The 9,653-nt window shown below is 58.4% G+C and overlaps 1 protein-coding gene across 1 annotated transcript in view; it reads right to left on the bottom strand.

Annotated features, from left to right (window-relative positions):
* Nucleotides 1–655: 655 nt before the first annotated feature.
* The window catches only part of LOC140367895 (uncharacterized), a 77,868-nt gene continuing 68,870 nt past the window's right edge, over nucleotides 656–9,653 (bottom strand). The window contains exons 6-7 of the mRNA XM_072454661.1: nucleotides 2,264–3,746; nucleotides 656–2,149 (exon numbers count right to left, since the gene is read on the bottom strand). Of these exons, the coding sequence (XP_072310762.1) occupies nucleotides 860–2,149; nucleotides 2,264–3,746 (2,773 nt within the window). The 3' untranslated portion in view covers nucleotides 656–859. The remainder of the gene's footprint in view (nucleotides 2,150–2,263; nucleotides 3,747–9,653) is intronic.

Below are 9,653 nucleotides of genomic sequence, written 5' to 3'. Positions count from 1 at the left end.
AGGGACACTTTGGTGTCCTATGTCCTGTAGATATTTAAGAAGTAAAGGGACAACTGTTTGACCAAGTAAAGGGACAACTGTTTGACCAAGTAAAGGGACAACTGTTTGACCAAGTAAAGAGACAACTGTTTGACCAAGTAAAGAGACAACTGTTTGACCAAGTAAAGAGACAACTGTTTGACCAAGTAAAGAGACAACTGTTTGACCAAGTAAAGAGACAACTGTTTGACCAAGTAAAGGGACAACTGTTTGACCAAGTAAAGAGACAACTGTTTGACCACGTAAAGAGACAACTGTTTGACCAAGTAAAGAGACAACTGTTTGACCAAGTAAAGGGACAACTGTTTGACCAAGTAAAGGGACAACTGTTTGACCAAGTAAAGAGACAACTGTTTGACCAAGTAAAGGGACAACTGTTTGACCACGTAAAGAGACAACTGTTTGACCAAGTAAAGGGACAACTGTTTGACCAAGTAAAGAGACAACTGTTTGACCAAGTAAAGGGACAACTGTTTGACCAAGTAAAGAGACAACTGTTTGACCAAGTAAAGGGACAACTGTTTGACCAAGTAAAGGGACAACTGTTTGACCAAGTAAAGGGACAACTGTTTGACCAAGTAAAGAGACAACTGTTTGACCAAGTAAAGGGACAACTGTTTGACCAAGTAAAGAGACAACTGTTTGACCAAGTAAAGAGACAACTGTTTGACCAAGTAAAGGGACAACTGTTTGACCAAGTAAAGGGACAACTGTTTGACCATGTGTCCTTTATTGTTTCTGGTTCACGCGCTCCGTCCTGGATAAAATGTCCCAGATGTCCTGTCCACATTTGAACCCTGGTGGACTAAAGCCTCTGTCATCAGCTGTAGTCCTCCTCCTCTGTGTCCTCGCCCCTCTGGTCCTCAGTCCCCTCCTCTGCGTCCTCCTGCGTCTCCTCCTGTGCGTCTCCTCTGGTGTTACTCCTCCAGCTCCCTCTCCAGCGGCTCCTCGCGGCCGGGTCCATGTCACGGATGTCCTTGGTGGCGCGGTGGTCCGAGGAGAAGCACGCCACTCGGTCCTGCCAGGGTTTCTTGAAGCGACGGATCCTCCAGGACTCGCTCCAGGCCGTGTGCTCCTCCCCGTCCTCCCTGTCCTCCCCGTCCTCCCTGTCCTCCTCGGTGTCCTGGCCCGCGGCGCTCCTGTGGGCCACGGCGATGGCCCAGGACGAGCGCCTCCACGAGGAGAAGGAGCAGCAGAGTTTGTGGAACTGCAGATGTGGCGGCACCGACCGCACGGCCTCCGTCTGCCGCCTGATCTCAGCCGCTTTGGGGGCTTTGTGGGCGGCGGCCAGCTTCTCCCGCTGAGCCGGGGGGCGGGGCTTGGGCTTTAGTCTTGTCTTCTGCTCGTGGGCGACGCCCGAGAAGACACGTTTCGCCTCTGACATCACTTCCTCCTTCTGCTCGTGGGCGACGCCCGAGAAGACACGTTTCGCCTCTGACATCACTTCCTGCTTCTGCTCGTGGGCGACGCCCGAGAAGACACGTTTCGCCTCTGACATCACTTCCTGCTTCTGCTCGTGGGCGACGCCCGAGAAGACACGTTTCGCCTCTGACATCACTTCCTGCTTCTGCTCGTGGGCGACGCCCGAGAAGACACGTTTCGCCTCTGACATCACTTCCTGGTGTGACTTTGCGGTCTCATTTGTGGTTTCTTCTTGCTCATTTTCTACCTCTTTCTCCACTTCTTCTTCACGCTCTTCCTCATTTTCTTCTTTCTCCTCCTCCTCCTCCTCCTCCTCCTCCTCCTCCTCCTCCTCCTCTTCATTGTCTTCCTCCTCCTCTTCTTCTACCCCCTCGCCCTCCTCGTCCTCGTCTCCCCTCTGATCCTTCTCTTTCACTCCTCCCTCGTCTTCCCCATTGTCTCCTGCCTCTTCCTCCTCTCCCTCTTCCTCCTCTCTGTCCCTCTCATCCTCTTCGCCTCCTCCCTCCTCCTCTCTTCCGTTCCTCTCCTCTTCCTCCTCGCTCTTCCCCTCTTCATCAGCGCCTCCCTGGCCCGATTCCTTCATGGATGGATTGAACTCTGGTTCTTCCTCCGCCTGTCTCATCCCATCTTCTTTTTGTTTTTCTTCATCTCCTTCCTCTTCATCCTCCTCTTCATCCTCCTCTCCCTCCTCCTCTTCATCCTCCTCTCCCTCCTCCTCTCCCTCCTCCTCTTCATCCTCCTCTCCCTCCTCCTCTCCCTCCTCCTCTTCCTCCCTCCTCTCCTCCTCGTCCTTCGCTTCTACCTCCAATTCCTCTCCATCCATTCCAGCTTTTCTTTTTCCATCTTCTCCATCCTCCCCATTTTCATCTCCTTCCTCTTCTTCATTCTCCTCCATGATCTCCTCTGCGTCCTCCTCCACAGCCTTCTCTTCTTCTTCTTCCTCCTCCTCCTCTTCCTCATTCACATCTACCCCCTCCTCTTCCTTCCTGTCATCTTTGTTCTTCTTATTCTCCCGTTTTCTTCCATCTCTGTTGGCTTGTCTTTCTTCTCCCTTTTTATCCACTTCCTCCTCCTCCTCTTTGTTCTTCCCTTCTTCTTCCTCCTCTTCTTCTTCCTCCTCTTCTTCTTCCTCCTCTTCCTCTTCCTCATCCTCCTCTTCTTGGCCCACTCCTTCTGGGACGCATTCCTCCTCCACATCGACAAATGTTTCTTTCTCTTCTTCAGATTCTTCCTTTTCTTCCTCTGCATCCACAAACTCCTCCTCTTCCTCTTCCTCCTCCTCCTCCTCCTCCTCCTCCTCCTCCTCCTCCTCCTCCTCCTCCTCCTCCTCCTCCTCCTCTTCCTCTTCCTCTTCCTCTTCCTCCATCGCTTCACATTCCGTCGGTTCCTCTGTGGTTTCCTCGGTCAGTTCTTCTTCCTCGTTGTCCGTCATCTTCCCCCTTTCATCCATTTGATCTTCCTCTTTATCTCTTTCCTTCCTCCCCTCCTCGTCTTCATCTTTTCTTGCTTCTTCTACATTCTTCTCCTTCATCTCCTCCTCCTCTTCCTCACTCTCCTCCTCCTCCTCATCTTCATCCAGCTCATCCTTCTCTCTGTCCTTGTGCTTTCTCTCATCCTTTGTCTCTTCGCTCTCCCGTTCTTCTTGACTCCTCCCATCTTCGTTTGTCTCTTCGTCGTCCTCTTCCTGCTCAAGCTCCTCCTCTTCTCCCTCTTCTTCATCTGTCCTCGGTGTCTCTTCCTCTTCATCCACTTCCGCTCTATGTTTTCTGTCTTCTCCTTCCTCCTCCTTGACTGTGCTTTCCTCCTCCTTCTCCTCCTCTTCCTCCTTCTCGTCCTCCTCCTCCTTCTCCTCCTCCTCCTCTTCCTCGTCTCCTTCTGATGTCTCTTCTGTTTCTTGGACGTTTTCACACACAACGTCTGTGTTTTCTTTATTATTCTGGGCGTAAACTTCAGATTTTGCCTCCACCATGTTCTTCTCCAGATCATCATGGTAGCCTTCGTCTTCGTCTTCGTCTTCTTCGTCTTCTTCTTCGTCTTCGTCTTCTTCTTCGTCTTCTTCCTCATATTCTTCTTTGTCCTCCTCCTCCAGGACGTCCCCTTTGACGGTTCTCCAGCAGTCAGTCCAGTCCGGCAGGTGGGTTTCCTCGCCCGCGGCCTCTGATTGGCTGGTTCCGGCGTGTACTTCCTGGTTGATGGCCGACAGGTGCACGAGCGTCTCCTGCAGGTGTTTCTTCGTCCGGACCTGGCAGTGTTTGTGCTGAGACTGCACCGAGCCCCGCCCCCACCTGCAACACAAGAGCACAGCGTCAACAACAGAGGATCTTTGTGCAGCTCAGGTCATAGTGGCCAATAGATGATCTTTGTGCAGCTCAGGTCATAGTGGCCAATAGATGATCTTTGTGCAGCTCAGGTCATAGTGGCCAATAGATGATCTTTGTGCAGCTCAGGTCATAGTGGCCAATAGATGATCTTTGTGCAGTTCAGGTCATAGTGGCCAATAGATGATCTTTGTGCAGTTCAAGTCATAGTGGCCAATAGATGATCTTTGTGCAGCTCAGGTCATAGTGGCCAATAGATGATCTTTGTGCAGCTCAGGTCATAGTGGCCAATAGATGATCTTTGTGCAGTTCAGGTCATAGTGGCCAATAGATGATCTTTGTGCAGCTCAGGTCATAGTGGCCAATAGATGATCTTTGTGCAGTTCAGGTCATAGTGGCCAATAGATGATCTTTGTGCAGTTCAAGTCATAGTGGCCAATAGATGATCTTTGTGCAGCTAAGGTCATAGTGGCCAATAGATGATCTTTGTGCAGCTCAGGTTCACTGGGTGGTCTTCTAAACTGTGTGCCCTCTTTCCCGGTCTTATTGTCAGATTAATCCATAACTACTTAGTTACCAAGGAATAATCACATTAAAAACTAAAATAAATATTGGAACGTGTTCTCCACGATCAGAAATGACAGAATCGTAAAAATAATCTGGAAAACACATTGTATGATTCATAGATCCTTTATTTGTACGTTATTACTGCAAAGAAAGTATTTGAACACCTGTCAATCAGCTCATGTCAGGGGCTCATGTCAGGTGCTCATGTCGGGGGCTCATGTCAGGGGCTCATGTCAGGGGCTCATGTCAGGGGCTCATGTCAGGGGCTCATGTCGGGGGCTCATGTCGGGGGCTCATGTCGGGGGCTCATGTCGGGGGCTCATGTCGGGGGGCTCATGTCAGGGGGCTCATGTCAGGGGCTCATGTCGGGGGCTCATGTCGGGGCTAATGTCAGGGGCTCATGTCAGGGGCTCATGTCGGGGGGCTCATGTCGGGGGCTCATGTCGGGGGCTCATGTCGGGGCTAATGTCGGGGGCTCATGTCAGGGGCTCATGTCGGGGGCTCATGTCAGGGGCTCATGTCAGGGGCTCATGTCGGGGGCTCATGTCAGGGGCTCATGTCGGGGGCTCATGTCGGGGGCTCATGTCGGGGCTCATGTCGGGGGCTCATGTCGGGGGGCTCATGTCGGGGGCTCATGTCGGGGGGCTCATGTCAGGGGCTCATGTCAGGGGCTCATGTCAGGGGCTCATGTCAGGGGGCTCATGTCGGGGGCTAATGTCAGGGGCTCATGTCGGGGGCTCATGTCGGGGGCTCATGTCGGGGGCTCATGTCAGGGGCTCATGTCAGGGGCTCATGTCAGGGGCTCATGTCAGGGGCTCATGTCAGGGGCTCATGTCGGGGGCTCATGTCGGGGGATCATGTCGGGGGCTCATGTCAGGGGCTCATGTCGGGGGCTCATGTCGGGGGCTCATGTCAGGGGCTCATGTCGGGGGCTCATGTCGGGGGGCTCATGTCAGGGGCTCATGTCGGGGGCTCATGTCAGGGGCTCATGTCAGGGGCTCATGTCGGGGGGCTCATGTCGGGGGCTCATGTCAGGGGCTCATGTCGGGGGCTCATGTCGGGGGGCTCATGTCAGGGGCTCATGTCAGGGGCTCATGTCGGGGGGCTCATGTCGGGGGCTCATGTCAGGGGCTCATGTCGGGGGCTCATGTCAGGGGCTCATGTCGGGGGCTCATGTCAGGGGCTCATGTCGGGGGGCTCATGTCGGGGGCTCATGTCAGGGGCTCATGTCGGGGGCTCATGTCGGGGGCTCATGTCGGGGGCTCATGTCAGGGGCTCATGTCAGGGGCTCATGTCGGGGGGCTCATGTCGGGGGCTCATGTCAGGGGCTCATGTCGGGGGCTGATGTCAGGGGCTCATGTCGGGGGCTCATGTCGGGGGGCTCATGTCAGGGGCTCATGTCAGGGGCTCATGTCCGGGGCTCATGTCGGGGGCTCATGTCGGGGGATCATGTCGGGGGCTCATGTCGGGGGGCTCATGTCGGGGGCTCATGTCAGGGGCTCATGTCGGGGGCTCATGTCGGGGGGGCTCATGTCGGGGGCTCATGTCGGGGGGCTAATGTCAGGGGCTCATGTTGGTGGGCTCATGTCAGGGGCTCATGTCAGGGGCTCATGTCAGGGGCTCATGTCAGGGGCTCATGTCAGGGGCTCATGTCGGGGGGCTCATGTCAGGGGCTCATGTCGGGGGCTCATGTCGGGGGCTCATGTCGGGGGGCTCATGTCAGGGGCTCATGTCAGGGGCTCATGTCGGGGGGCTCATGTCGGGGGGCTCATGTCAGGGGCTCATGTCGGGGGGCTCATGTCGGGGGGCTCATGTCAGGGGCTCATGTCAGGGGCTCATGTCGGGGGCTCATGTCAGGGGCTCATGTCAGGGGCTCATGTCAGGGGCTCATGTCAGGGGCTCATGTCGGGGGGCTCATGTCAGGGGCTCATGTCAGGGGGCTCATGTCAGGGGCTCATGTCGGGGGCTCATGTCGGGGGGCTCATGTCAAGGGCTCATGTCGGGGGCTCATGTCGGGGGCTCATGTCAGGGGCTCATGTCAGGGGCTCATGTCGGGGGGCTCATGTCAGGGGCTCATGTCGGGGGCTCATGTCGGGGGCTCATGTCGGGGGGCTCATGTCAGGGGCTCATGTCAGGGGCTCATGTCGGGGGGCTCATGTCGGGGGGCTCATGTCAGGGGCTCATGTCAGGGGCTCATGTCTGGGGCTCATGTCGGGGGCTCATGTCAGGGGCTCATGTCAAGGGCTCATGTCAGGGGCACATGTCGGGGGCTCATGTCAGGGGCTCATGTCAGGGGGCTCATGTCGGGGGCTCATGTCGGGGGGCTCATGTCAGGGGCTCATGTCGGGGGGCTCATGTCGGGGGCTCATGTCGGGGGCTCATGTCGGGGTCTCATGTCGGGGGCTCATGTCAGGGGCTCATGTCAAGGGCTCCTGTCCGGGGGCTCATGTCGGGGGGCTCATGTCGGGGGGCTCATGTCAGGGGCTCATGTCAGGGGCTCATGTCAGGGGCTCATGTCGGGGGGCTCATGTCGGGGGCTCATATCAGGGGCTCATGTCAAGGGCTCATGTCGGGGGGGTTCATGTCGGGGGCTCCTGTCGGGGGCTCATGTCAGGGGCTCATGTCGGGGGCTCATGTCGGGGGGGCTCATGTCGGGGGCTCCTGTCGGGGGCTCATGTCAGGGGCTCATGTCGGGGGCTCATGTCGGGGGGCTCATGTCGGGGGGCTCATGTCGGGGGCTCCTGTCGGGGGCTCATGTCGGGGGCTCATGTCAGGGGTTCATGTCAGGGGCTCATGTCAGGGGCTCATGTCGGGGGCTCATGTCAGGGGCTCATGTCGGGGGCTCATGTCAGGGGCTCCTGTCGGGGGCTCATGTCAGGGGATCATGTCAGGGGCTCATGTCGGGGGCTCATGTCGGGGGCTCATGTCAGGGGCTCATGTCAGGGGCTCATGTCAAGGGCTCCTGTCGGGGGCTCATGTCGGGGGCTCATGTCGGGGGCTCATGTCAAGGGCTCATGTCGGGGGCTCATGTCGGGGGCTCATGTCGGGGGCTCATGTCAGGGGCTCATGTCGGGGGCTCATGTCGGGGGCTCATGTCGGGGGCTCATGTCAGGGGCTCATGTCAGGGGCTCCTGTCGGGGGCTCATGTCGGGGGCTCATGTCAGGGGCTCATGTCAGGGGCTCATGTCAGGGGCTCATGTCGGGGGCTCATGTCAGGGGCTCATGTCAGGGGCTCCTGTCGGGGGCTCATGTCGGGGGCTCATGTCAGGGGCTCATGTCAGGGGCTCATGTCAGGGGCTCATGTCGGGGGCTCATGTCAGGGGCTCATGTCGGGGGCTCATGTCAGGGGCTCCTGTCGGGGGCTCATGTCGGGGGCTCATGTCAGGGGCTCATGTCAGGGGCTCCTGTCGGGGGCTCATGTCGGGGGCTCATGTCAGGGGCTCATGTCAGGGGCTCATGTCGGGGGCTCATGTCAAGGGCTCCTGTCAGGGGCTCATGTCAGGGGCTCATGTCAGGGGCTCATGTCAGGGGCTCCTGTCGGGGGCTCATGTCGGGGGCTCATGTCAGGGGCTCATGTCAGGGGCTCATGTCAGGGGCTCATGTCGGGGGCTCATGTCAGGGGCTCATGTCGGGGGCTCATGTCAGGGGCTCCTGTCGGGGGCTCATGTCAGGGGCTCATGTCAGGGGCTCATGTCAAGGGCTCATGTCAGGGGCTCATGTCGGGGGGCTCATGTCAGGGGCTCATGTCGGGGGCTCATGTCAGGGGCTCATGTCGGGGGCTCATGTCAGGGGCTCATGTCGGGGGCTCATGTCAGGGGCTCCTGTCGGGGGCTCATGTCGGGGGCTCATGTCGGGGGCTCATGTCAGGGGCTCCTGTCGGGGGCTCATGTCAGGGGCTCATGTCAAGGGCTCATGTCGGGGGCTCATGTCGAGGGCTCATGTCGGGGGCTCATGTCAGGGGCTCATGTCGGGGGGCTCATGTCAGGGGCTCATGTCGGGGGCTCATGTCAGGGGCTCATGTCGGGGGGCTCATGTCAGGGGCTCATGTCGGGGGCTCATGTCAGGGGCTCATGTCGGGGGCTCATGTCAGGGGCTCATGTCGGGGGCTCATGTCAGGGGCTCCTGTCGGGGGGCTCATGTTGGGGGGCTCATGTCAGGGGCTCATGTCAGGGGCTCATGTCAAGGGCTCCTGTCGGGGGCTCATGTCAGGGGCTCATGTCAAGGGCTAATGTCAGGGGCTCATGTCAAGGGCTCCTGTCGGGGGCTCATGTCAGGGGCTCATGTCGGGGGGCTCATGTCAGGGGCTCATGTCAAGGGCTCCTGTCGGGGGGCTCATGTCAGGGGCTCATGTCGGGGGGCTCATGTCGGGGGCTCATGTCAGGGGCTCATGTTGGGGGGCTCATGTCTGGGGCTCATGTCGGGGGCTCATGTCAGGGGCTCATGTCAAGGGCTCCTGTCGGGGGGCTCATGTCGGGGGGCTCATGTCAGGGGCTCATGTCAGGGGGCTCATGTCGGGGGCTCATGTCGGGGGGCTCATGTCAGGGGCTCATGTCGGGGGCTCATGTCGGGGGCTCATGTCAGGGGCTCATGTCAGGGGCTCATGTCGGGGGCTCATGTCGGGGTCTCATGTCAGGGGCTCATGTCAAGGGCTCCTGTCGGGGGGCTCATGTCGGGGGGCTCATGTCAGGGGCTCATGTCAGGGGCTCATGTCAGGGGCTCATGTCAGGGGCTCATGTCGGGGGGCTCATGTCGGGGGCTCATATCAGGGGCTCATGTCAAGGGCTCATGTCGGGGGGGCTCATGTCGGGGGCTCCTGTCGGGGGGCTCCTGTCGGGGGGCTCATGTCAGGGGCTCATGTCAGGGGCTCATGTCGGGGGCTCATGTCAGGGGCTCATGTCGGGGGCTCATTTCAGGGGCTCCTGTCGGGGGCTCATGTCGGGGGCTCATGTCAGGGGCTCATGTCAGGGGCTCCTGTCGGGGGCTCATGTCGGGGGCTCATGTCAGGGGCTCATGTCAGGGGCTCATGTCGGGGGCTCATGTCAGGGGCTCATGTCGGGGGGCTCATGTCAGGGGCTCATGTCGGGGGCTCATGTCAGGGGCTCATGTCGGGGGCTCATGTCAGGGGCTCATGTCAGGGGCTCATGTCAAGGGCTCATGTCAGGGGCTCATGTCAGGGGCTCATGTCGGGGGCTCATGTCAGGGGCTCATGTCAGGGGCTCATGTCGGGGGCTCATGTCAGGGGCTCATGTCAAGGGCTCATGTCAGGGGCTCATGTCAGGGGCTCATGTCGGGGGCTCATGTCAGGGG

The sequence above is a fragment of the Eucyclogobius newberryi genome, unplaced genomic scaffold (genome assembly GCF_026437365.1).
Source record: "Eucyclogobius newberryi isolate DKJ021-1_F unplaced genomic scaffold, fEucNew1.0.hap1 SCAF_2, whole genome shotgun sequence".
NCBI lineage: Eukaryota > Metazoa > Chordata > Actinopteri > Gobiiformes > Gobiidae > Eucyclogobius > Eucyclogobius newberryi.
This window is presented reverse-complemented; position numbering and strand designations above follow the sequence as displayed.